The sequence below is a fragment of the Zootoca vivipara genome, chromosome 11 (assembly GCF_965207765.1).
Source record: "Zootoca vivipara chromosome 11, rZooViv2.hap1.1, whole genome shotgun sequence".
Lineage (NCBI taxonomy): Eukaryota > Metazoa > Chordata > Lepidosauria > Squamata > Lacertidae > Zootoca > Zootoca vivipara.
This window is the reverse complement of record NC_142594.1, coordinates 5,005,225-5,033,203: the sequence shown is the minus strand read 5'-3', so window position 1 is coordinate 5,033,203 and position 27,979 is coordinate 5,005,225. Positions and strand designations below refer to the sequence as shown.

Here is a 27,979-nt window from a genome sequence, read left to right as displayed (position 1 = left end):
ATCAGAAGCCATATCCATGTACTACCACAGGATTTTATCTACTACATTAAGGGCACTTTAAGGAATATTTGAAAGCAAAATCTCTGCATTTCAGCCAGTTCTGAGGTAGTTGTACTTCTGTGGGAAAACGATACTTAAAAAAAAACTTTTAAAAAATCCACACAATGAATTAACTTTGCAATAGCTGAATGTGTTCAATTGTGTCTGGTGGCAAACCTAGCTGATCCACTAAATTGATAGTTTTTTCCTTTAGCCAAGTAAACACTGGCTTTTTGGAATCAGTACCACCGTTTCTCCTTCTGCAACATTCTTCTTGGAAGGATCCAGTCCTGCTATCATTTCTGCAAGACTGTCCACTAAACTCAATGCCGTTTTCAGAGATTCTTCCACCTGTAGTTCCATCATGCTGTTTCTCAGGTAAGAGGGCATGACCGAGGTCCATGTCCTCAATAGTATCCAGCAAGTCTTCAACAGGGGGCTGCAGGTGGGTAGAGTTAAGACTTCTAAACACAGATTCTTCGTATTTTCCCAATTCGTTCAGCAGGTCAGTTACCTCGCTCAGCACTACAGAACTGCATCCATTGTGTTGACACCAGAACGAAAGAGCACTATAAAAAAAATGAAAGTTAAAAATGGATCTTTCATGAGACTACATGTAAATAAGAAGACAGCTTTAAAAAAAATATTATTCCCCCTCCCATATTTATTCTCATTCATAATTTAAGGGCAACTGAGTAGAACATTAACCTAAAATAGTTTTGTATTCCAATTTGGAGCGCCATATCAGAAATCTAGAAATCACCAGGGCACCAATCAAATAGCCTTTTTCTAGTATCATTTCCTGCTTTCTATCTAGCAAATGCCCGAGAGACTCATAATGGAATCAAGTTCCTACAGCCCATGATGGTTGAGGGGGGAAATCAAGAGACAGAAGACAGTCTTTGCTCAGAAATGGCAGGCATAGGAATAGTCTGAAAATTTCCTCCTTCCACAGTGCATCCTATAGAGGCAACTTCAATGGAGGTCTAAGTGGAAGAGGCTGCCTCCAGGTTTTATAGGAGCATGGAGGGAGAAGTTGGCTGTAGCTTTCAAATGCTGCAAACCGGTTGCCATCTTTTTCTGTTCTCCAGTTGCTCAAGTTCAACAGTGTGTGAAATTGTATCAGGAAAGGTGGCTGTATTAAGAGGTGGGGAGCCTTTTGGCTTCACAGGAGAGATCCTTATCTGTCCTGTCAATCACCAAACATCACAGTGGCATCAGGTGATCTGGTGCTCTGAAGTCCCATTGTCAGAACTTCAAAGTACCCTGCAGGCAACAAGGTGCTGGTAAGATGGAAGGGGATTTTGTTAGCATGAATTTCAATGCAAAACCCTTCTTGACCGTGAAGAGGTTTACATTAAAGCAGGCATGTCCAAAGTCTGTTTCAGGGGCCTGATCTGGCCTGCCGGTCGGTTTAATTCAGTCCCTGTGGCAGTTTATTTCCTGGGGTAAAATCCTAAAAAAAAAACCTCAACAACTTCAATCCTAAAAAAAAAAGTTGGCCCTTTGGTCGGCCCTCACAGCCTTCCACTTCATTAAATCTGACCCTTTTTGAAAAAAGTTTGGACACCACTGCATTAAATCCTACAGAACTGAGTAGGATTTAACACGCCCCCCCCACTAGCTGATGAGCAAGGTGTTAAATCCTGCTGTGTTGGCTGTGCACACCAGTTCCCTGCAGGATGTGACAATAAAGAATGGATAAAAAATTAAGTGTTCATAATTTAAATGGGCACTATATTGGCAGAGGATATTAATAGATATACTTCTCTGGTGGAGATCTGATATAAATTTACAGTAACAACTTGTACAATTAATTTCCATTCTTTTTAAAGAAATGCTGCTTTACTACATACCTTATGGTTCCTTTGAGTTGGCCACATGAGATCATCTTCCTTGCTGCTGCTTCATACCCATGATTAAAACCCTGTTGAACTGTCAACAGTTTCCCAGCTTCTGCTCCATCCCTATAGCCTTCCTTTGAGCAAAGAGATAAAAATCACATTAACAACTAGAATGTAAAAGGAAACAGTACAGTACTCATCAGTATCTGTCTGGCTTATTGAAATAAGCCATCATGAAATGAGGTCCATCTGCAATTATAAAAATGTTTGCTCTAGAGGTGTGGCTTTCACATAATAGGTGTGCCAATCATGTAGCTTTAAAAAGTCAACCTCATCATGAAAAAAGTGCTTCTGGAGCAGACAGAGGATATTCAGCACAATAACAAAAGTGTGACCTATTTTTCAGTCCTTCCAGTTGCATGGAATGAACAAATAAACAAAAAAGGGATCCCTTCTAAATGATTAAGAAAGAGGAAAATTGAATCTTTCATTATATAGCATGACTCAAGACAGTGCATTATTAACAGTTAAACTATCCTTGTTGATTGGCAAGTTAGTTTCATCCGAAAAGGACTTTCTCTGCTTAATTCCAGAACTACGTTTCTCCCAAACAGAACACTATAGCTGACCCGTAATCCTCTGATCAGCAACTCTGCAGTGAAGGCCAGTAAGCCAAGGCTCTCCCTTTCCCCCAACATGGATTATCTTCTCCCTACAACCAACACGTCCTCCCCACACCTTATTTGCCTCTGAGCACACTGAGGTGTGTCCGGGGTGTGTGTGTGTGGAACTGCTGTTGCTATTCTGAAGGCTAATGCATCTTGGGATCTCAATAGCTAATTTTTATGTCAACGATGTGGTCAATCCCCAACCAAACCATTAGTAAGAAACACTTTTTAAAGAGTTGCTGTGTATATAATTACTTTGACTCGTTTCTCCATGGTGCTCTTCCATTCTTTCTGAGCTATGTCCATTTCATTTGCATCTTCATCAAACACATCTTCGCTGTGCTGGCTGATTGCAGCTTGCACCCAGGACATCTTGCCTGTGCTTATAACTGTGAGGAGGGCAGAGCTATGGGCAGAAGCAGCTGAAGTCTAGCAGGGTGGTAAGCTTGAGCAATCAGACTGAAACCTGCAGGGAAATGACACCTATTGAAACAAATGTTTGCATATAAAATACATCTGATGTGTGTATGTTAAGAAGTTCAGCACTTGCACTAAATAATGAAGGGAAAGAGAGCAGACTCTTGAATCCCCACACCCAGCTTTTGCTGGCGAATAGGGTCCATGATCAGGAGCTTCCTGCAGCCAATCAGAAGCCGCGCATTGGAAGTCAAATGTTTTGGAAGTTGAACAGAGTTCTGGAACGGATTCTGTTCGACTTCCGAGGTAACAATAATAATAATACATTTTTATTTGTATCCCGCCATATTTTTATTTGTATCATAAAAACAACATGATATGCATAAAAACAGACATCAATTAATTAAAATACATCTTAAAATTAATTCAGACAAGTTAAAATCTGGGCAGGTAGAAATTATCAGGTTGGAATTGAGAGTGGTATGACTGTAAACATTTATTAACTCCTCCCTTCAAGGAGCAGAAGCAATAGAACTTAAAGCCTTCACACTCCTTGCAGGGTCACAACAGACTTTTGTGTTCAAAGCCATGACTTACGAGGCAGCTTGTTTGTGAGCTGCACTATTGGCTTGATGGGGAGGGGAGTTTTCTCAAGAAATGGCCAGCACCCCAACTTTATCGCTTTTGAGGTAGCAAATACTTCCAACTGCTGTGTCTTCATACCCCAAGAGAAGCTTTATAATACATTACACTAACATAATTTATTATGGCAGATGCTTTTGCAGAATACAGCCAACTTTATCAGATGCATGGAAGTCTTATTCTCAGCTGACATATGGGCAGAGAGGAAATGAGTAGGAAACAGGTCCAAAAGTTCATGGATTTCATGCTTTCCCCCATATATCCAGGTGTAACAGCTAAGAAGAACACTTCATTGTGCTGCTGCAGTGGACTCCATCAGGGAAATTTATAGCAGAGTAAATCTGTCAGCATTCAATGTACCAAAAGGTGTTCTGGTTTTTTAAAGGGTTTTTCAAGGGTTTCCAGAGGTTTAGAGCATGGATAGGCAAACTAAGGCCCCGGGCAGGATCCGGCCCAATCGCCGTCTAAATCTGGCCCGCGGACGGTCCAGGAATCAGTATGTTTTTACATGAATAGAATGTGTCCTTTTATTTAAAATGCATCTCTAGGTTATTTGTGGGGCCTGCTTGGTGTTTTTACATGAGAAGAATGTGTGCTTTTATTTAAAATGCATCTCTGGGTTATTTGTGGGGCACAGGAATTTGTTCATTTCCCCCCCCCCAAAATATAGTCTCCCCACCCCAAGGTCTGAGGGACAGTGGACTGGCCCCCTGCTGAAAAAGTTTGCTGACCCCTGGTTTAGAGGGTGTTTGCTGGCTTCTCCAATGGCTTTTCCAAATCTATGCAATTTCACATAACCCCCGAGTAAATGGGTAGTTTCCTATATAACAAAACTTTTTTTAAAAAAAAAGGATTGAGAGGCTAGTGCAGAACAAATAAAGGTTCTTCAATATTCTCTCACTCTCTCTATAACAATAATTTTATTATTTATACCCCTCCCATCTGGCTGGGTTTCCCCAGCTACTTTGGGCGGCTTATATAAAATACGGTAAGTGTACAGTGGAGATACAGAGAAAGTCAGTATGGAAGTTAATTATCCACTGCATGATTCATTTTATTGTTCCCAATAGGGTTTTTTTTTGCCAGTAGTTAACCTTACTTCCTGGAAAATACCCTGATGTTGGGAAAGATTGAGGGCACTAGGAGAAGGGGACGACAGAGGACGAGATGGTTGGACAGTGTTCTCGAAGCTACCAACATGAGTCTGACCAAACTGCGGGAGGCAGTGCAAGACAGGAGTGCCTGGCGTGCTCTGGTCCATGGGGTCATGAAGAGTCAGACACGACTAAACGACTAAACAAAAACACAACCTGACTTCCTCTTGGAGCAACTGCCCAATTTACTGTTACAGATGAAAGGGACTCTTTTCTGTTTAGCTAAGTGTAGCAGAGTGGGAAAATAGTATTTTCTTCAGTATGCTCCAGTTGCTCCAGTTTATTAAGACGTTTCCCCACCACTAGCAGGAATTTCAGGAGCAATTTCCTGGCAATTTAAGAAGAGCCTACCCAAAAGATTAGTGTTTCCTAGCAACAAGTTAGGAGCATCTGGATTGATATCGATTTTTTTGTTACTATTACATCATTTTGATGTTTTTATTCTCAAAACCCTGTGGTGGGGTATTTAAAGGACAGAACACAATGATTATCAGCAGCTAAAAAAATCTATAGCTTATAGCACTTACTTCCCTTGAACTGCAGTCCGGTCTTATGCATGTTTACTGAAAGCTTGCTTACTTGGAAGACTGACTAAACATGTTGGGTCAGTCTTTAGTTGGTCTTCCAGGTAAGCAAGCGAGCTAATGTGACAATCACAGAGGACAAGGCTGGGTCAAGGTTAGTTACTGTCTGAGACAAGGCAAGGCTGGACAGGGCAAATTAAGAATATGCTCAAGAATACCTTGCAATTCACCAGAGTATATTAGGCATACATTTGGTTTGGGGGGAGCTGATCATCTAAAAGCAGTATAAGAACCTGGATTTGTACAGACTGTGGTGTTTGCCACTCTTTCAAGTGTGCCACCCGTTAGGGGAACCACAAGTACTTCTGTTTAACAATTAAATACATGTCCAATTTCTTGTTTCTAGGTATAATAAAAAAATTATTAAGTTCTCTTGTCCAAGTTATTTGGGGAAACTTTTGTAGCTTAAACTTTGTACGTACATGTGACTATACAATTATAAAACTCCTTTCTTAGGGAAACCTATTGAACTCGGTCTTTCTAGTCTTTCAAAAGGACTGTTAAGATGTTAGGAAACTACCTTTTTCCCAAGTCAAACCCATTGGTTCATCTAGCTCAGTACTGTCAACTATTGCAGCAGCTCTCCAGGGCAACAGACAAGCCCCCCCCCCCCCGCCCCACAAAATCCGTCCTGGATATACTGGAGATTCAGCTGAGGAGCTTCCGCATGCCAAACTTATTTTACCACTGAGCTATGGCCCTTTATGTTCTTACCCCATCACACTTTTGAAAGATAGCAGCACTACTGCTATGGTTGTGGATAGATTTGCATTCCCCTCCCCACCAGAAGCTAGAGTTGCCATAAAGCATGTGCTGTAGTAAAAAAAAAACTGGACAGTTATCTGACAATCCTAATTCATATTTTGCTTCTGCCAACTGCCTTGGTGGAATTAATGTCAGAATGGGATGCTCCTAAGCAGCGCCATTCTCCTTCCAGCAAGAAGCACAAGAACCTTCTACTCCCCGCTACCAAGAAGCTACAACAATTTGAAGCCATTCCTTATTTGCAAGCCATGCAGCCTAAAATCTGAAGCTCCGGAAACCTTGCCTCTTTCGAAAAAGTTCTCCTTCATATATCACCCACAATGTCTATGCAAGGTGCACATACCTGTAATTTAAAACTTATTTCAACTCTGGTTATTCTGGTGGTTCAAGTGAATAGAGAAATAGTTCACAGAGAAACCTTTGTTTTCCAGGAGTTGCCCTCACTTTTTCCATTTCCCTCATCAATATAGAGAGTGGCAGCTCTCGAGGGCAGCATAACAAACACAAAATGTATAAATTATGCACCTGCAATTTTCTGTGGGTGGAGAGGCATTTCCACTGAATAGTGTTGCTAAACTGCAGTTAATTCCTAGCATTATGATTCACCCTTTATTTTATAAGACTAGTGCTGATTGCTGAAGAATTGATGCTTTTGAATTATGGTGCTGGAGGAGACTCTTGAGAGTCCCATGGACTGCAAGAAGATTAAACCTATCCATTCTGAAGGAAATCAGCCCTGAGTGCTCACTGGAAGGACAGATCCTGAAGCTGAGGCTCCAATACTTTGGCCACCTCATGAGAAGAGAAGACTCCCTGGAAAAGATTGAGGGCACAAGGAGAAGGGGACGACAGAGGACAAGATGGTTGGACAGTGTTCTCGAAGCTACGAAGATGAGTTTGACCAAGCTGCGGGAGGCAGTGGAAGACAGGAGTGCCTGGCATGCTCTGGTCCATGGGGTCATGAAGAGTCGGACACGACTAAACAAACAAAGTGCTCAAATGTGTGTGTATATAAAATGCAACACACTTCCAGTAATACTAATACTCCAAATCTGTTTTTGGAGAAGAGAAGCCTGTAGCAGACAGAACTGTACCTTCATTTTTACTGGTGCAATGCGCCTGGTTCCATAGTGCAACAGTTTGCTGTGTGAGAAATGACTTTGTACCTGTGGAAGAAGCTAGTCTCAATCCTGACCTTGACCTGTAAATGTCATAATCCTAAAAGCTATCCATTTTCATCATCCTGTACTTTAGTTGTTAGGCTTATGATTGTTGTTGTGGGTGGTAGGTGGAGATTGTCCCTTTTGAGCATTGTTTAGAATTGTAGCTAACTTGGCCTCTCCTTTATCCACCTCTGAGCTATGTTATCTTCCATGGTGCAACTGCACTAGTGAAGGCATGTCAACAACATCCCTTTCACCAGTACTGTATATGGGGCAGGCCTTCACTAGTATATCATTTAAAATGCAGTATACTGCTAACACAGGATGGAAAGTGTAAGACGGCAGACTGTTGCTCCTACAAATAGTATCAGCATCAGAGTGAACAGAAGGAAGAATAAAAACACGGCCTATAAATACCACTTTACAATAGATAATTGACACATAATGTGACAATAGATCCTCAACAGTATACCCAGTAAAATAAAAGGGGGGGGGAGCAAACTATATAGCTTGATAAATAGTAAGCTATACAGTATAGCACTTTTAGTTACCGTTGGGGAGGAATCTTTCACAAAATAACATATTTTGTTTTACTTTCTCTCTCAAGTGTGACTGGTAACTTAAAATTAGAACAAGGGCCACAGCACAGTGGTGTAGCATGCATTTTGAATGCAAACGTTTCCCTGTTTGATCCTGGCATCTCCAAGGAAAGCTGTGAAGGATGCCTGGAAACCTCCTGCCAGTCACTGTAAGAATATACTAAGCTATATGGAAGACAGTCTGAGTTGTACCTTGGTTTTCAAACAGCTTAGTTCTCAAACGTTTTGGCTCCCGAGTGCCACAAACCTGGAAGTGACTGTTCCAGTTTGCGAACTATTTTTGGAAGCTGAACATCTGACAGGGCTTCTGTGGCTTCCGGTTGGCTGCAGGAGCTTCCTGCAGCCAATCGGAAGCCGCACTTTGGTTTCCGAATGTTTTGGAATTCGAATGGACTTCCGGAACGGATTCCGTTTAACTTCCAAGGTACGACTGTAATACAATTTATTCTTTACATTTATATGCCGCATTTTCCTCTAAGGAACTTGAGGCTGCATAAATGGTTCTCCCCTCCACATTTTAGCCTCACAACAACTCTGTGAGGTAGGTTAGGGTAAGAGAGAATTGTATTGGCCCAAGATTACTGATAAAGTACATAAACTAGACCCTCCCACAGAGACTGTTAAATGAAAGTTCCAGTGGGGTCCCCACTAACCCTTATTTTCTATGTTACAGACCATGGGTGGGCAAACTAAGGCCCGGGGGCTGGATCCGGCCCAATCGCCTTCTAAATCTGGCCCGCGGACGGTGCAGGAATCAGTGTTTTTACATGAGTAGAATGTGTCCTTTTATTTAAAATGCATCTCTGGGTTATTTGTGGGGCATAGGAATTCGTTCATTTTCCCCTTTCAAAATATAGTCCAGCCCCCCACAAGGCCTGAGGGTCAGTGGACTGGCCCCCTGCTGAAAAAGTTTGCTGACCCCTATTTATAGACCAGAGCAACTGACAAGCCACTTCGATTTTCCTTAACATTTTAAGTTTTTAATAACCTTTCTACTTGGTCCTTATTTTTACAGTTATCGGCAAATCATCTCCCTACATCTGCCTAGCCTACAAAATATTTCTTCTAACCTACTCTGCCGGCTTCAGAAAGTCATGCACTTTCTTTACAGACACTACCTTAGCCACAAGAAGATTAGTCTGTCTCTTTCCATTCTAGAGACCCCTGCTTCAAGGGATCCAGTTAATGTCTTCTCTTTTAAGCCTGGCTACCCCTGACTCAGTGGTGGCTGGGGATGCTTTCTCTGGGCCACTTTCTCATGGTCTGTGGCCTTCCCTGCCATGGCTCTCCTTGCCCTCCCTGTATTGCTGGCACTGGAAGAAGGGAGCCAGCTACAGCCCCAACATGGAGCCCTCTTGCTTGCTTTCCCTCAGAGTCAGTCCCCCAACGCAGGCCCCTGAGACACTTCTGACCTCTCACCCATCAACAGACCCTACCCCACATTTATTGGCACCAGCTATTGAACAGCATTGTGTTTCAGCTAGCATTTTTCATGTCCATGGCTTGGAGACCACAGAGTGGCAGAGAGAGAGAGATGCTACTGGATGCACTGACTAGCATGTCAATACGGGAACATAGGAGGCTGCCTTATACTGTAGCCAGGCCACTGGTCTTGCTCAGGACAGTATCACCCAGCCTTTCTCAACCTTGAGTCCCCAGGTGTTGCCGGACTACAACTCCCATCATCCCTAGCCAGCACGGCCACTGCTCCAGGGATGATGGGAGATGTAGTTCAAGAACACCTGGAAACCCAAGCTTCCTCTCCCCCCCCCCGGCAGGACAGAGACTCCCCGCCTGAAGCCCCCTGGAGCTGCTGCTGCTGCTGGTGCTGCCGGTGCACAAGGTTGAGAAAGGCTGCTCTACACTGACCGACAGCAGTAGCAGCTGCTCTCCAGGGCTTAAGGCAGGGAGTGTCTCTCCTGCCACGGGGGGAGCGAAGCAGGGGCCTTCTGCACGCAAGGCAGGTGCTCTGCCACTGGGCGGCGGCCTTTAGCCTACCCGAGGGGGGGGGACACCCAGTTCTGCCACCCCCATCCCATGCCTTCCCGAGGCCAATTGCAGGTGCCGTGGCGGAGTCGTTTAATGGCGGGACGGGCGGTCGGGAAGGGGATACACCTGCCTTTCCAGTCATTGGCTCAACCGGCTGCCGTCCTGGGGAAGCCGGGGGTGCTACTGCTGGTGCCGCTGCCTGGAGGCGCCCGCTGCCGGCGTCGGAGAGAGCGAGCGAGGCAGCCGTCTTTCGGCCGGCCCCGTCGGAAGGCCTCCCTGGGGGCGGGGGCGGGGGCTGCGGTGCTCGAGGCCTCCTCCTCTCGCTCCACCCCGGCGCCTTGTTCATTAAAACCTCCTCCCCCCGGTAGCGAACAGCGGCGGGTGCGGGCGGAGCCTTCGCCTGCGGGGGGAAGGCGGCTTGGCGTGTGGGGGGGACCCCCTTACCTCTCTCAGGAAGGGCCTACGAAGCCCGCGGGCCCAGCGGCGCCTGAGGAGAAGCCGGCACCCCCTCTTCACACGCGCGCGCAGAGAACCACGGCCGCTTCTCCCGCCCCCGAAAGCGGCGCTCCTTCGGGCCCGGAAGGCGCTCCAGGAGGCGGCGGCGGCGGCGGCGTTGGGTTGTTTTAGGCCCCGCCTCGCTCGCCTCCTTCCTCCGCCTCGGCTGCGTCGGGAGGAGGAGCGGGAGGAGCTGGCTTCGACCAGGGCGCGCCCGCCAGCCAGCGACTGAGCTGCCGCTCGCCGCCTCACCACCCGCCGCCGGCCCGGGAGCTGCACGCAGGCAGGCAGGCAGGCGCAGGCCGCGTCGAGGAGCTGCGTCCCCGTCCTCCTTCTCCCCGCGCGCCGCTCCTGGTCCTTCCTCAGCAGGTGAGATGGGCCCGGCCTGCCCTCCCTTTCCCGGTCGCGCCTCGGTTTGGCCAGAGCCCGGAGGCGGCGTCGGGGTGGGACCCGAGCGAGCGGGGAAGCTGCAGGCCGGGGGGGGGGGCTCCCAGCTCCCAGGGGAAAGAATGGTGGTGGGGCGGCCTAGTGGTCGAGGGCGTGGAGGCGGCTGTCCTTCTCGCCGCCTCGAGCCTCGGAAGGCCGGAGGGGTTTTCTCTGCCCGGTTCCCGCCTGCCCGCCCTTGAGCCTCCGCCGGGGAAGCGGGCCACCGCGGGGGCTCCCTCTCGCCCTGCCGGCGTCTCTGCGGGGTTGTTGTGGGGGGGGGAGCTGCTGGGCTCGCCTTCAGCAAAGGGGCTGCTGTCTTTTGGGCGGTCCCGGGAAGCGTCTCGCCTTTCGGCCATTATCTATCTGCAGTGCTGAACTGGTTGGGGCGGAGGGTCTTCGGAGGCTGCTCTCCCGTTTGGGGCCAGGGGCTCTCCTAAGAACAAAGAGAGCGGATTCTGCTGGATCGGGCTTGGGGTCCCGCCGAGGTCAGGCTCCTGTTTCCCGCAGTTTGCCGACCAGGTGCTTCCAGGGATCTCGCAGGCGACCTGTGTGTGAAAGTGTACACGCAACACACACACACCCCTTGCTGCCTGTCCTGTGTACCAGGTAGTGCTTGGTGCACTAGCTCTGAATACACAACTTCCGTTAACCTGCGGTGGTTAAAGAATTGTTGCTGGATCCTTCCATCCCCCACGAATTAGCGTAATCTCTTTTGCAAAGCCATCTAAGCCACTTGACTGCTTAATGTTCTGAGGCTAAATTCCTTCAATATAAAGTCAGGTTCCGAGTCCCTTCTTGAGACCGAAGGCATAATTTGCCCAAAGCATCCGTGGGGAAAGTTGCTCCCCTTCCACCCATTTCCCCTTTTCTATGCTGCATTGTTGTTGGCCAGATCCAGGCTACTGCTGTACCGCTTGCTGAAATACTTTGGTATTGAGGACAGGATTATAAGCAGGAGCTTAGATGGCCTCCTCTGTGAATAAATGTTCCACTCCTGAGTCTGTAGGGAAACGGAGCTTCTTGAAAAGTGCTGGGTGTGTCATTAGGCTTAGTTAGGCTGCTGCACTCAAGCCAAAGTCATAATGAGAAAGGCATTTTCAAATGAAAGCGTTTTCAAAATTTACAGGGATACTTAAGGATTTCATATACGTATTGTACTTGCTGACCTTAGATATGTAATTTGGAAATTGGTTCATTTATACGAAGTGAGCCATGCTAAGCGCAGGAAACCTACTCTGTGAATTCTGGAATTTGTACTGTAAAGTATGCGAATTTATCATAAGAAGTTACATGGGTGAATATCCTACCGGTACATACCTTAATACAGTTGAATTGCCTTGAATACAGTTTTACTGGTCTTTCCCATTGCTGAAAGGACCTTGGGATACAAGACTTGCTGAGCATAAATTAGCTGTATGCAAGACATTCTGAGTACAGTCATACCCCTGGTTATGTTCGCTGCGGGTTGCATACATCACAGGTTATGAACGCGCCCAACCCGGAAGTGCTGGAACGTGTTACTTCCGTGTTCAGCGATTTGAGCATGGACAGACGCACAAAATAACGTCACACGCATGTGCGGAAGCACCGAATCTCATGGCGAGCATGCGCAGATTCGGTGCTTCAGGTTGCATACTGCTCTGGATGCGTACGGGGCTCCAGAACGGATCCCGTTCAGATCCAGAGGTACCACAGTACAGATCTTAGAGCGCTTAATTACTGATGTGATTTCATTATGACTCAATTGTTTGTGTTCATCCTTTACTAATTTTTTTGTTATACTTGAGACGTTGAGATATCATTTAGTTTGAATATTAAGATTTCTAAGTTTCTACATTCCCCCTTCCTTAACTAGGTCAATGGAAAAAATATTGATGCCTTCTATATCTAAATTCTCATATGCTTTGAAAATATTTGCATAACTCCATTCCAAGCTAGTGAATTTTGTCTGCAACTAAGTGTGTTTGCAAATTCTAAATTACATATGCCTTGTAGAGTCTGTTGGATTAGTAAAACACTTCTAGCAGCAGATGCTTGGGTAGTGAAAACAGCAACCACAACCAGCACCAGACCACTGGTACTTGCTTTCAAAACGTTCAAGAACTTTTAACAGTAGAGTGTGCCCAGTTTTAGAAACTCAGATATATAAGCTATTTGCCAAATGGGCAACTCATTCAAACATAAAATAAAACAACCCAGAAGAAAACATTCAGGCTTCAAGGGAAATATTCCATATCCGTCTCCAAGTGACATATTGCTTTCCCCATATTTATTTACCTACTCAATTTATAAAGGTGCCCCATAGCAGACGTACTCTAGGAAGCCAGTGTGGTGTAATGGTTTAGGGTGCCAGACTAGGACCTGGGAGATCAATGTTTTAATCCCCCCTCAGTCATTAAGCTCACTGGGTGACCTTGGGCAAGTCACAGCCTCTTAACCAACCTCACAGGATTGTTGTAGGGATTAACTTGGGGGGGGGACCATGGAAACCTTAAGAAAGCTGGGGGGGGGGCAGCCAGGTGGAGATGTCAGTCATCAAATTGGCATCCAGTGATCTCCACGTAGTCACAATTGGACCCACACCAGTAGCAAAATGCACCTTACTAATTTCTAACACTGAATGCCCCTACTTAAATGTGCAGCTATGGGCATATTCGGACTGTGTTGCTGAACACAGTTAGTTGATTTGATGCTCTTCTGAAACAAACGTGCCCCCTCTGCCCTCACAAAAAACCACAAACTGTGGGATAACAACATTTGATGTAATGTTGAATAAATGCCTTGTAAACCAATTGGAATTAATGCTCAGTAAATAGCTAGCTTTGCCCAACCTCCCTCCAAACTTTGTGCAAACAAATCAGGCTGAATGCTTAATAAACAGGGTGTCTGAAAGCAACCTAACTCTCCATTACCTAGTTTCTAAAATTTAACAGTATTGTGTTATATTGAAGTCTTACAAGTTTGCACTGCACAAGTTTGTAGAATGGCTATAGTAAGTCTCACTTTCAGTGCTGCCTGGTATTGAGAATAAGATGGTTTTAAATTAGAACTCTAGCAACCCAGCAGAAATTTGTTGGCTTGGTCTGTGTTGTTCAGCCCATGATGAAATCCTTAATATCTTTTCTGCTCTCCATTACCACTTTAGAACAAATCTTACAACTTGAACTTAAAGAAAACCACAAAAAGCTTGTGCTTCCCAAGACCCTCATTGAATCATAGAATTTTTGAGTTGGGAGCCACTTGTCTCCAGTATATGCGACATCATCTTATTCCAGTGTCCTCATCCTTTCGCCATTTTTGTCCCCTGGGATCAGAGTTCTCAATAAGAAAGTTCAGATTAACTAGCCTTGGCTCCCTTGTCAGCCACACATATGCTCAAAGCTGGAGATGGACAATGAAGGTGCCTGGATGTCCCTCTATCCTTGATAGGTGATCAGAGCACCCTTTGCAAGTAAGGGTGGGCATTGAGCCCTGCATTTGGTAACAATGAGAAAGAAAGGGCCCTAACAATGAGTTTCAAGAGAGCTGAATGCCAGGGAGAGGGGACTCTTAAGACCAATCAGTAGTTCCCTTTGTGTGGAGGAGCTCTACATTCGTGATGGGTGAAAAGTAAATTTGAATCTACTAGTAGATATCTGGGTGGTGGGTGGGTAAGGATAAAAGCAGATTGGAGAGGCCCACTCCTGAACTACACAGCTAGGTCAGTGCAGTACAGTACAGTATGTGCATAGGGCCCTAATTCATGGTTGCTGAATTATTTGGGAGCGGTGCAATTGACTTGTTGCCCCCTCACACATGCTTTTCAGTATACTGTACCTGAAGGAGCATCTCCTCCGAGGGCCTTCTGGTGGTTCTCTCACTGCAAGAAGCAAAGCTACAGGGAACCAGGCAGAGGGCCTTTTCAGTAGTGGCACCCACCCTGTGCAACGCCTCCCATCAGATGTCAAAGAGATAAATCTGACATTTAGAAGACCTCTGAAGGCAGCCCTGTTCAGGGAAGATTTTAATGTGTGACATTTTAATGTATTTAAATTTTTTGTTGGAAGCCACCCAGAGTGGCTGGGGAAACTCAGCCAGATGGGCGGGCTACAAATAATATATTATTATTATTATTATTATTATTATTATTATTATTATTATTATTATTACGCATAGGGGGTTTGCCTGCATCCTCCTAATGTGAAAGGCATTGCTGACAACTCTGGGAGGGACAGGCAACCATAGCACATGCAAACTTCTGTCTTATAAGTGTCTTCAGTGGGAAAAGAGGTGTAAACTTTACGTCCTGTTGGAGAAACATTAAGAAAGATTTTTGAAATGTATTTTTGCTTCCCTGGGGTCTTGTTTTGGGGGACCTGAAACATGTGCTGACTTTTGTTTTGGCTTTTGTTTTACTGATTCTGTAGTTCAGCTATGTGAAATGTTCCAGAGCAGATGAGAACAAGCGGCATTGAACAAGGAGCATGAGCAAGTGTTGTCTCTGCTAAAGGCAGGGCAGATATACTGAGACAGCCCACCTGATGTCTTAAGTCTTTAGATTATGAATTGTTAAATGCCCCACTTGCCCTCTAAACTATTTATTCACTACTTGTATAGAAGGCAATTGTAGGGAGAGGAAAAGCTGAGAATGCTTTGGCCCAAGGCCACACTCTGACTTCATAGTTAAGCTGTGATTTGAAGTAGTCAAGGCTCTATCAACAAGACTATGTTCATGAGTCTTCCTTTTGTACCACATCTCCAGCTTCCATTATAAATGCATACATTCCTAAAATGGAAACCACAAAGAGATTCTCTCTGTGTCTTTGGCCTGCATTTAATTAATCAGGAAAATGCAAGGTGGAATAAGACATTGAGAGTTTATGATTAACACTTATTGTGTTGATAATTGATCAAATTAATTTGGGCATAAAATACCTTTGGTACCAGGGGGGGGGGAGACAAGCTTCAGTTACATTGTCAGCTTACTGCACTGGCTATAATGAATCTTAAACAAACTTGCCAGGAGTATTACATTTCTTTGTTTGACATGGAAGTAACATAGTCAAACAAAGAAATTAGTCCTTTTACAGTTATTTTAAATGCACAAAAAACACAGTATTTTAATGCCTTTTATCGACTTCAAAAATGTTTTTCTCAATCTCATTTTCAGTATATAGTATACCTGTACTGGGCCTTGGATTTGTATGTAGCAAATCTTTTCATTAAATTTATCTCTAAGCTAAAAATATTTCTATTAAGAGTTGTTAGTCTGTACCTGCTAGCAACAACATGGGGGAGTTGTTCTAAGCTTCTTAACACTTACATTTGTGTGTTCTAAACTTGGATTTCTTGTGAGGATGTGCATAATCCTGTGCTTTACATATTAAGTTTTATCCAAAACACTTTGTGCTTTTGTACAGATTGGTGTCAATACCTCCTTTCTTCCTATGAAGCTATTAGGGAGAACTCTGTGGTTCGTAATCAAACTGGTAAATAGCCCCCTCTCAATCTGAAGTAATGTGGGTGACAATGAGAGAGAATGTCTTCTTGTTTGCTCCTTGGCTATAGGATGCTCTCCATTAAGAGGCTCACCTGGTCCCTATTCTAATGGGGGGGGGTGTTGTGCCAGGCAAAAACTTTGTATTCTCTCAGGTCATTTAGCACCATTTTCTGTTACCAACGTTTGTCAAATTTCCTTCCACTGCAATAATATTTCCTAACTTCTGATCGTGGCAATGGCAAGTAAGCTAACAAAAGAACCCTAGAGTTTTATATCCATTTGCGCTGTAATCTGGGTATGCTAATGGCTGTTGCAATGAGCACAGTGTAAAGGGAAGATGTCCAGTAGACAGGCACCAGGGAGCTGCAGTGTCTTGGGATGAGTCACTGAGCAGTTGTGGATAAATATGTCCCATTCATGCACCACTTGTTGATTTCAGTAAATACCAATGTATCTAGGCTGCGGAATATAATGTGAAACTGCCATTGTAATACATTGAAGGGTAGGATATAAATACCCATGGTAACTCTTAAGCCAAAGGCCTTTGGCCCTCCAGATGTTTCTGGACTCTTCCCCCCCCCTTCCCATTAAGTGTTTGATAACTTAGACAGTTTATTAAATCACCAACATGCTCAGGCTGCTCAAGCGATGGGAGAACAGCCATAGTGTATTCCTGCATGGTGAGAACATTATCAGAGTAGTTTGCTTCCTCCCTGCCAAAAATGATGGGATTTGCTATTTTGATGGCTTGCTTTGGGGGTGTTAGCAGGTGTGGTGGGATGATGGCATTCGTAGGTATATGATAAATTGTCCCACTGTCTTGTGGTAATGATGCATAGTGGTAAAGAGACTGAGGTAATGCGTCAAGAAGGCCACAATAGAAATCTCACTCTCCTTGGAGGTAGTGTTTGTCAAATTAGTTGGCTTTAGCCCCCATCTGACATGGTAATGTATGCTAAATTCTTCAAATACCTGTATTAAAAATAATAATTATTAATTAGCTTTCTGTCCCCAGAACATATTTTAGAAGCAGTAGGTATTGTCTGCTGTTTAAAAGTGCCCTAGATAAATCACATGTTTAGGGAAGTAATGTCAATATTTTTATTTGTTAAACAAGAGTAATTTGCAGCCATGTGGCCATTCTATGCAGGACTTTATTCCAGTATTTACAAAATTTGTATACAGCCCTTTTCCAAATATCTCAGAACAACATATGTGGTACTCTCTCATTTTATCAGAGGCATAAGATAGTGAAGGCCTCCTTCACATTTAAGTTGTAAAACGTACACACTACACATCCCACTGTGTGCATTTGACATGCACATTAAATACGATATCGATGCCAGAAAGTTGGGATGGACTACATCTCCCTGCTGGGTGCCTTGGAAGTCGAACGGAATCCGTTCCGGAAGTCCTTTCGACTTCCAAAACTTTTGAAAACCAAAGTGCAGCTTCTGATTGGCTGCAGGGAGCTTCTGCAGCCAATATGACGGCGTGGAAGCCCCATCGGACATTCAGCTTCCAAAAATAGTTCGTGAACCGGAACAGTCACTTCCGGGTTTGCGCCGTTCGGGAGCCAAAATGTTCAAGAACTAGACTGTTCAACTTCTAAGGTACGACTGTGTATGCCTCCATGTTGTGTGAAATGTCCTGGATTTAGGTTTCCATGTTCAGCCACTGCATCACACCGATACATGGTCTGCTGTAACAGCACTAAGCTGTTGAGATTCACATACATTTTAAGCAGACTGCTACTGAAAACGGCACTCTTACAGACTTTGGCTGTAGGTATCTTGCATTTTATCTCACACTCCTGCATTGTGGCTTCTGTTTATGGTCTTTCTCATGGGTAAGCAAACTAGGGGCCGGATCCGGCCCAATCGCCTTCTAAATCCGGCTCGCACAGTCCGGGAATCAGCGTGTTTTTACATGAGTACAACATGTCTTTTTATTTAAAATGCATCTCTGGGTTATTTGTGGGGCATAGGAATTTGTTCATTTTTTTCTCTCCAAAATATAGTCTAGCCCCCCACAAAGTATGAGGGACAGTGGACCGACCCCCTGCTGAAAAAGTTTGCTGATCCTTGTTCTTTCTGTTTACTTCTTATGGCCTTTATATAGATGCTACTGTTAAGAAGCTAGTAGATGCAGTAGACCAGTGTTTCCCAACCAGTGTGCCTCCAGATGTTTTGGGACTACAACTCCCATCATTCCTGACCACTGGTCTTGCTAGCTAGGGATGATGGGAGTTGTAGTCCCAAAACATCTGGAGGCACACTGGTTGGGAAACACTGCAGTAGACCAACCAGGGAATGCAAAAGTGCACTCAAGCACTATGACAGGTACTTCTACCGTGTTTCCCCTTTTTTAATACGTAGTCAAAAAGTAAGCCATGGCAGCATTTTTTAGCTTCAGTGAAACATAAGGCACCCCCCGAAAATAAGGCATACCTCCATGCCGTGTAGAACGAGACCGCCGAGCGCTCCAGCCAGCCAGCGGGACCCAGGCAGCCAGAGGGGCCTGGAACCGGCTGCTGCTGCAGCAGCAAGCGCACGGAGCGCCTGAGCCAGCAGCCTGGCCTCTCTCTTTTTTGCCTGCCTGAGGCGGCCTGCCGCCCCGCCACCGGAACCGACGGCTGCAGAGCGGAGCGCTCCGCAGCGCCGGGCGGAGCGCAGCGGCCTGGCCTCTTTATTTTTATTTTTTTTTGCCTGCCGCCCCGCCACCAGCAGCTGCAGAGCAGAGCGCTCCGCAGTGCCAAGCGCTCGGAATGCCCTGCAGCGGCCTGGCCTCTTTTTTTCTTTTTTGCCTGCCGCCCCACCACCGGAACCGGCAGCTGCAGAGAGGAGCGCCCAGCAGCGCCGGGCGGAGCGCTGAGCCAGCGGCCTGCTGCCTTGGTGCCTGGAACCGGCTGCTGCTGCAGCGCTGCACAGAGCGCCCAGCAGCACCCCGAGCCAGCTGCCTGGCCCCTCCGAGGAGGCCTTAAGGTACAAGACATCCCCTGAAAATAAGACACCGTGTGTTTTTTTGAGTAAAAAAAACAATAAGACGGTGTCTTAAAAAAGGGGAAACACGGTAGTGATGGCATTCTCTTTCTACCCCCAAACTGGTCATGTTACATGACTCATAACAGTGATCTCTTTGCAGAGGGTGTTTTATTTTGTCTAGTTCTTCACAATACTACCACATGTCTCAGGACTGCAGAGCAGGCAGCTAGCTGAAAATACAATTGCTGATGATTGTTCTTTCTATTACCTAATATGATAGTGTCTGGCATTCAGAAATATTCCTGGAGTGCTTATATTATAAATCACCCTGTGATCCTCAGATGAAGGGAAGTTTAGAACTGTAGACTGTTTCCACTGTAGCCATGATTAACAAGGATGAATACTTACAAATATGCATTTAGAAAAGCAGAACCTTAAATTATAAGTCTGGTTAGGCTTGCTAAAAAACCAAACAACTTTTAGCAAGCATCTCAAACAATATATCAAGGGTGCCTGCCTAGTATTAAATATATGGCACCTGTAAAATACCTGTAAAATTAAGTTTTTCCTACAAATGCCATTTATCTGTACATACATTAAGCCAGGGGTCCCCGAACTAAGGCCCGGGGGCCAGATGCGCCCCAAACGCCTTCTAAATCCGGCCCCCGGAAGGTCCGGGAATCAGCATGTTTTTACATGAGTAGAATGTGTCCTTTTATTTAAAAGCATCTCTGGGTTATTTGTGGGGCCTGCCTGGTATTTTTACATGAGTAGTATGTGTCCTTTTATTTAAAATGCGCCTCTGGGTTATTTGTGGGGCATAGGAATTCGTTCGTAATTTTTTTCAAAATATAGTCCGGCCCCCCCACAAGGTCTGAGGGACAGTTTGCTGACCCCTGAAGCTGTGATCCTGTGCTTGTTTCCCTGGGAATAAGCTCTCGAACACAGTAACACTTCCTATGCAAGTTTGCTGAGATGCATCAGTCTGCATAAAAGTTAAGTGTTAACTGTCTGAATAGTCCTTGTGTCTAAATGTATATACAGTGGTACCTTGGGTTACAAACACTTCGGGTTACAAACACTTCAGGTTACAGATTCTGCTAACCCGAAAGTAGTACCTCAGGTTAAGAACTTTGCCCCAGGATGAGAACAGAAATTGCGCACCGCCTCAGGTTAAGAACGGTTTCAGGTTAAGAACGGACCTCCAGGACTAATTAAGTTCGTAACCCGAGGTACCACTGTATTCATGAATTGGCTAGTTACTCCCTTAATGGAATAAACACCACTCAACTTGGAATCTGTATTAGAAATGGAAATCTGTCATCAGATCTCTCAACGCTTCCTTAAAAAACAAGCATCTCCTGGATCCCCAGAATAAACTAGCACAGTAAAGGGGAATATTTGTAACTGTCTTCCCCATTCCCAGCTACTATTTGCTCTAGAGAGAAAAACATTAAGGTACCATACATATGTGGGGGGGGGGGTGTACACAGAAAGAGAACAAACAAACAAGTGTGGTGTAGCAATTGAAGTGTTGGACTAAGATCTGGAAGATCGGGGTTCAAATCCCCACTTGGCCATGAAGCTCAATGAATGATTTGTCTGTGGAAAATGTCTGAGGCTTACACTTACATTTGCCTTAGATTTTTTTCCAGATACTTCAAACCATAAAGGCTAAATTCAGAGTTCACCTCCCTTTAAAAAAATAGGTGTGTTAGAGGACTTTGAACTAGTTTTATCTGTGAATATGTCCAGAAAGCAGAAACAACTGGAAGAGTTGTAACTCAGTGGTAGATAACATGTTTTTCATGCAAAAGGTTGCAGGTTCAATCCCAAGCATGTTAATTTTTTTTATATCTAAAATCTGAAAGCCATCCTTATTCAGAGAATAATTCTGTTTGCTTGATTCTATTATGTTGAGCAGGTTGTGTTTGTAATTGTTTTTGAAGTTGGTCTAAGCAATGGGAGCATACTTCTACTTACTTTGTAGCTATTGACCTCTTACATTTCAGTTACTGAACCGCCTTATGAATGTTTAAAACTCCTTATTAATTTTTTAAAAAACCATTTCTTCACCCAGGTTCCTTCTTTGTGTGAAATATCTGCAATCCAAAAATGGCAGCAAATAAGCCCAAAAGTCAAAATTCTTTGGCTCTGCACAAAGTCATCATGGTAGGCAGTGGAGGTGTAGGAAAATCTGCATTGACGCTGCAGTTCATGTATGATGAGGTAAGAGTGTGACCATCGTTTTTTTAAAGAAGTGTGTTCTCAAGCTGTATATGAACAGGAAGTCGATTCACTACATTTTAGTTCACTTGGTAACTGCTTCAGCATACCTGAGCAGACTAGTTCTTTCAGCTGGAAAGATTTTTGTATGGTTTATGGCAGGGGTGTGGAACCTTTCTAATTCGATCGTTATCTCCCCCACCCCTTGCCGGCCAGATCTGACACAATGTCAGGCGACTCTTTTTTGCCCACTGTTTTCTGCAGTGCTTCGAATTGGACTGCTGAAAAATCAGCAGATTGTTGGATTGAGCACTTCTTGCAAGTCAGAGAGGCAGAGTTAGATTAATAAAAGGTTGTAAAATTTTGCCCTAGCTGCTGCTATATTTGTTTAAAGAGTCCAAGACACTTTTGATCAGCAATAGTTTTTCAGTACAGTATGCTTTTATTTACAGTTTAATTTTCAACTTATTAATTAATATGCTATATTTATACAGTATTTGTACATATACTTACAAATAACTAAAAATTTAAAAGTCATATTGTATTACAAATTAATACAGCCAAGGTAACAGTATTGTTTAGCTTGATTACATAGATTATGAACACAAAGAAAGCAATATTGATTGTAGATACTGATTTTTCTCCATTAATTCTTATTCAAGCAAACCATCCACTGTTATGAATTCATAGTATTGTGGATTATTTAATTTCAAGAAAGCTTCCAAAATAACTCTTTTGCCAGTCTTTTGTTTGAAGTTCCATTCATTTTTCTCATTCCAACACTCCTCATGTTAACTTTATAGCAAATTGAACCTCTGATAGAACTTCATGTTATCTGCCTAAATATTACTGGATATTGCTCGTGTAGGGTAATGGCTGTGTTTGCCTTAAGAATTAGAAAGTTCCCTGATTACATCTTGCCTCTGCCATGAATTCACCACGTGGCCTCGGACAAGACACTCTCACAACCTCTAGTCTCTCCCCCATCTGCAATATAGCAGATAAATAGCCACGATTTTCTGGACAGGGCGGTTCTGAGAATTACCACTAGATGATGCATGTGAAACACTGAACACTTTAAAGTGCTATATAAATGTTACCAGTATTTGGTCAAGGAATGTTTCCTTGGAATCCCTGGTGGAAGTTACCAAAATAAGACTGACTCTGTTTCATTTCTTGTCAGTTTGTGGAAGACTATGAGCCTACCAAAGCAGACAGCTACAGAAAAAAAGTAGTCCTAGATGGGGAAGAAGTCCAGATAGACATATTGGATACAGCAGGGCAGGAGGATTATGCTGCAATTCGAGACAACTACTTCCGAAGTGGAGAGGGTTTTCTCTGTGTATTCTCTATTACAGAGCTTGAATCTTTTGCTGCTACAGCCGACTTCAGGTAATTGGATGTGTATGAGAGAAACTGGTTTGCTTTAGTGAATTCAGCATCTTATTTTTACTGTGCTAAATTGTAGCTTTGTTCCATGCTTTTCTGGCCTATAATATCGCTGCAGAATATATGTGCATGGTTATAGTTGACATCAGCCTGTACTCCAGCCTCTCCATCGATAACATTGGAGAGTTTTAAGGAATAAATACCTAAGAAGCAAGGCCCTTGAAGGGGATAAGAAACCTTTATTACCATGGCCACAGGGATGGGATGCAGCTAAATAGGAGTAGAGGGAAAGAGGCCCTGAGTTAAGGATACAGATAAGGCGCACAGCAAGAGGCAACAGTCCAGAGAAAGAGAACAACTTGCTGCAAGCTAAAAGTTGCTTCTTTATGGCTACATTCCATACATCTTTCCACAAGGGGCATTGTGCTAGTTCACATAAAGCCCCCAGAATCGGCAGACATAGTCCTTACATAGCCTTAGCAGCTTAATATTGCATTTTTGTTCTTCGTAACTGTTGGGTGCCTGCTGTCTGCTGAGTAAGTTCTTATAACACAGTTCTTATAACGCAGATGCATTTCAGTTACTCAATAACTCTTACACAAATGTACTTTCTTTGTTCAAAAACAATTAAATCACCAACATAAAGTATCTGCCTTGCAATGGGAATCAGGAGCTGCACTTCCGAGATTGATGTTTATAATACAAATATTGCATCATAGTGTAAGAGCTTCATTATTTATTTTGAAAAATGAAGCTTGCTTGAAATAGAAGGCATGGCACACCTGATATCTGAATAAATGTCATACACTGATAACTGGCAACTGATAAGTCAAGGGTTATTTGGAGAAAAATCACAAGCCCAGGTTTCTGCATCACAACAAGCCGGATGCTTGACTACTTTCCTCCCTTCTGCATCACAGTCAGGACTTGGGGAGGAGTAAAGTACTCCATATATTAAACCATAGCTTATTTTAAACTATTTTGTGGTGTGCATACTGGGCCACTATAGACGGAATCACGGTGAATAAAAGTTTCTTTGCCACTGAACATTGGGGAATTGGTTGCTAGACAGCATATGATGGACACAATTGGTTCATTCTTAAGTGCATAAGGGTGGGTCTTTATCATTGTCTCCCAATCAAGCTTCAGCATTTAATTTCTGTTAATTCGAGATCACAGTTTCCACTGTAGTTTTGCCAGAAGTTCTCTTGAGTGGCAAGGATTCTTTCTTTAAAAATTAATTTTCAAGAAAAAGAACAAATGTTCCTGTCCCTTCCTCTCCAAGATACAACTCTGGAGCAATGTTTTCCCATAAAAATTATGTAAGTGTAAGTGGTGGATGCCACTGTAAACGATTTTCTGTTGAATATGCAATAAAAGGATATAATGTCACTATGAAATCGTCCTTGTCCCCTTTTCCAGCTAATGCTTTGACTTTCTTAGTCAATTTTTCTGAAAGTGCTATAGACCAGGCTTTTTGCAAATATTCTAAAGACTTCCAATTGTGGGCAATAATTTGTTGAGCTGCTTTTCAGAAGGAAAGTGATCAGTTCTTTGTATTGCAGATTGGCATTTTCATTCTTAAAAATTGTTAGCAAAACCAAGGTTGGAGTGCAAAGTGGCAAGGATTCTGGATAGCCTTTATCTAGCGTGAAAAGCCATGTTGTAGGAACTGCTACAGGTGTGTTGGGATAGAAGCTAGTCTGTTAAGCAGGCAGTTGTGACATGACTGTCAGGTATTTGATGGGGGTAATCATGTTGATAGTTTTATTGTTTGATAACAAGGTTAAATTAATTCAAAGGTTAATGTCAGTGGTAAAATGTAAAGTCTGCTTCACTATCACTTTAAAATATTTCCCTTTTTCTATAAAATACCTAATTTTGTATTGTTTCTGCTTAATAATTCTGAAAGTAAATATCTTCATTAATCTTGATAATCATGTATAGCACTACTTGGTCAGTTTTTTAAATTGATGTAAAACTGCTAATTCTTGTGTTTCGCTTCTCTTGCATTACCATCTTATCTTCAAAGTTATCCTCTTTATAAATTCTCCTAGTCTTGCCTGTTCTACTGCCTTTCATGCTCTCAAGCCAGATTTCCTTTTTTAAAATCCTCCCCCCAAACCATTCTTGTACCGCTGTATTATTACAGCTTCAGTGCTGTGTGCTACCAGTTAACAGTTTATAGCTTCTTACTTGCTACTCCTTTTCTGATTGCTCTCCTTTGTAGGGTCTATGCAACTTGCATATTGTGAATACCTAACACCAAGTTGGTGATAGCACATGATGGGTAATAGCAAAAACATATGTTTGTTTCAGGAAGGTGATATTAAAGTATCATATCTGAGAAATCAAAGAAGATTAAACTGCATGGGTCTTAAAATGTGTTCTTTCTCTTCTCTTCAGAGAGCAGATTTTAAGGGTAAAAGAAGATGAGAATGTTCCATTTCTGCTAGTTGGTAACAAATCCGATTTGGAAGACAAAAGACAGGTTTCTGTAGAAGAAGCAAAAAACAGAGCTGATCAGTGGAATGTTAACTATGTTGAAACGTCTGCTAAAACACGAGCTAATGTAGACAAGGTAAAAGTTTTCCGTTTCCCAAATGCATCTTCATAAACCTCTGATTCCACTCGTCATTTGTCAAGACTAATTATTAATGTTACCCTGACTCTTTTGTGTATTGCTCATTCTTCTTCAAGATGAATGCTCTAACAGGTAGCTGAACAGAAGACATTCAAATGGCTCACTAATGAGTTTCCCTGTGGTCTGTTGGGAGTTCAAGCAATGGGCTTCAACATTCCCTCTTGTATGTGCAGCTTTAGAGAACATTCCCTGGTTTTTCAAATTACCATTTCCTATGATGCCTCAGTTGCTGCCTGTAAATCAGGGTTGCAATCCATAGTTTTGAGTCCAGTTTGCAGGTAAGTATTTCCAGTTCAGACAACTTAACAAACCAGAAGCCTTATCTCAGTCTGGTGTGAGACAACATGGGATGGGGTGAGATGGAGTGTTGATGCTCATTCTCTAACAGACTATGGCCTGAACCTGTTTCCATCTGTTCTGTGTGGAATTAATTCCAGTCTAAGGAAAGTAGTTGCTAGCGACTGTGTTACCCCTATAAAGAGTATAGGGTGGGTTCTGACTTACATTGTTGAAGGAGATGTGAGCTATAATGCTTATAGGTAAACTGGGGTTTAGCAGTGTATGAGCTATCGTGTGTGTGCGCGCACGTGTTATAAGTTCCTTCATACTCTTAAAGAATTTGATTACATACCCTAGGCAGAAAATGCTAGCATCAGTGTCTTAATCTCTTTCAAATGAGATGGAAGGCAGTGGTGTAATTTAATCAACTCATGTTTTAATGATCTGGTACAAAGGTGAAAACTTCTTAAATCTTTTGTTTTTAAAAAAATGACAACAACAAGACCCTATAGTTCTTAAAACTTATTCTTCACTAGTTCTAAGTACTAGCTCTTGCCTTGCAGAAAATCTTTCGCTTGGCGAAAGGTTAAGGGGCTTAGTGGTTTAATATGCAAACCTCTCCTTTCTGACCTATATACAAACATGACTGCATAACAGGAAAGTCTTTTTTTAAAACTCAGATGTTAGAAATTGGGTCACTAAATGTAAGTTTGCTTGTTTACTCTGAACAATGTGGTACTGAATTGTTATTGACTCACTAGAATATGATGGACAGCTGTTTCCTAGAAGTTTTCTTGGCTTCTAATTTGAGCAACTGGTTCTGTAGCACTGAGGAATATTTTCATGCATTAAGGGTCAGGGGCAGGCTAGTTTGCATTTAAGCAAGATCATCCTTACTTATATAGTTGGGTCACATGCAACATTGAGTTGCCAGTTTCTGGCATGTGGCTTCATATCCGCTTTATGATTTTAGCAAGCTATGCTTAGCATGGCTGCTTACATTATTAACAGCAGGTCTGAATAGATATATTATTGTTTTCTTTCTACTTTCTATGAAATTTTGTTAAAGAAGAATATGAAAACAGTTTTGACCCTACAATACATTACCACTCATAGCTGAAAAGGAATGAAGCAGAACTTCTTGGTTTACTTAATAGCTTAAAAATGCAGACTCTGATTAATGTAGCACATGTTTGCACACATGTACTAACACTTGTATTTTCCTTTCTAGGTCTTTTTTGATTTAATGCGAGAAATCAGAGCAAGAAAGATGGAAGATAGCAAAGAAAAGAATGGAAAAAAGAAAAGGAAAAGCCTAGCCAAGAGAATCAGAGAAAGATGTTGCATTCTATAATCAAAGTTCCAAACTCTCGTCATCCCTTGATCATACTAATAAAATCCATAACTTATAGCATGCCATTTGGAGGCGCCTATGACTGAAATTACTCTTAACAGTTTGGAAATTGTAATGTACCACTTAAAGCATGAATTGGGACAGCACTGAAAGTCTTTCACTGAAAAAGTTTAATGTGGCTTCAAGAGAAGCAGAATTCAACCCATTTCATAACTTGCTGCCTCTCACCATGGTTCTTCTGAATGTAGAGGGTTTTTTTTCATGGGCAGTCCGTCTTGAACTGTAAACAAAGCATTACTTTCTATCATTTCTCATAAAGCATACAGTTTTCTATCACCCAAACTTCACTTTGTCTTCTACTGCCTTGGAAACTACAGCAGTGGTCAAAACTAAGCAAAGGTAGTGTATATATGTGCTTTTTTTTTGCAGTTATAAGAATATGCAAATTAGAGAAGAGAAACGAGCTCTGTTCTCTGCTTCTATTGGAAGTCATTTATACATGGAATTAGCTTAGACAAATGGTATAAACTCATGAGTATATTTGAATATGCCTTAATTTAAAAAAACTTAAAAAAAGTTAACGTAGTTAAGGGTGTATCTTCCTTGTGATGCACTGAGGTGTGTGCATCGCTGTGAAATTATATCCTTCCGTGTGGAGTGCAGTTTTTGTGAGCAATTTTGCTAACTAGCTGTGTGCTAGCAGTATCTGATCAGAAAAGTGTGCCATACTCTGGGTCTTTAATAATCCAGAGCATACCATTGACCTGTGATTCAATGAAGATTGCTATGCTTACAGTGGAAGGGCCGTCATATACATCTGAGATTAAATATAGAAAGAG

At 43.1% G+C, this 27,979-nt stretch overlaps 2 protein-coding genes across 4 annotated transcripts; one reads left to right on the top strand and one right to left on the bottom strand.

The window, feature by feature from the left end:
• Positions 1-13: 13 nt before the first annotated feature.
• On the bottom strand, positions 14-10,694 carry YAE1 (YAE1 maturation factor of ABCE1). 3 transcript variants are annotated; one of them, XM_035129300.3, is made up of 4 exons: positions 10,309-10,694; positions 2,807-3,017; positions 1,896-2,017; positions 14-608 (listed from the first exon to the last, which is right to left on the bottom strand). In XM_035129300.3, the coding sequence occupies exons 2-4, from the start codon at positions 2,921-2,923 to the stop codon at positions 170-172; spliced, it is 678 nt and encodes a 225-aa protein (XP_034985191.1). In that variant the 5' UTR covers positions 2,924-3,017; positions 10,309-10,694; the 3' UTR covers positions 14-169. The 3 variants fall into 3 exon arrangements, with proteins under 3 accessions (XP_034985191.1, XP_034985192.1, XP_088510310.1); XM_035129301.3 differs by having other exon boundaries at positions 2,807-3,034; positions 10,309-10,537; XM_088654184.1 differs by having other exon boundaries at positions 9,995-10,411.
• On the top strand, positions 10,540-27,482 carry RALA (RAS like proto-oncogene A). Its single transcript, XM_035129299.3, has 5 exons — positions 10,540-10,728; positions 21,329-21,477; positions 22,658-22,866; positions 25,270-25,444; positions 27,018-27,482. Exons 2-5 carry the CDS (start codon positions 21,364-21,366, stop codon positions 27,138-27,140), a joined length of 621 nt encoding a protein of 206 aa, XP_034985190.1. The 5' UTR covers positions 10,540-10,728; positions 21,329-21,363; the 3' UTR covers positions 27,141-27,482.
• Positions 27,483-27,979: the final 497 nt, after the last annotated feature.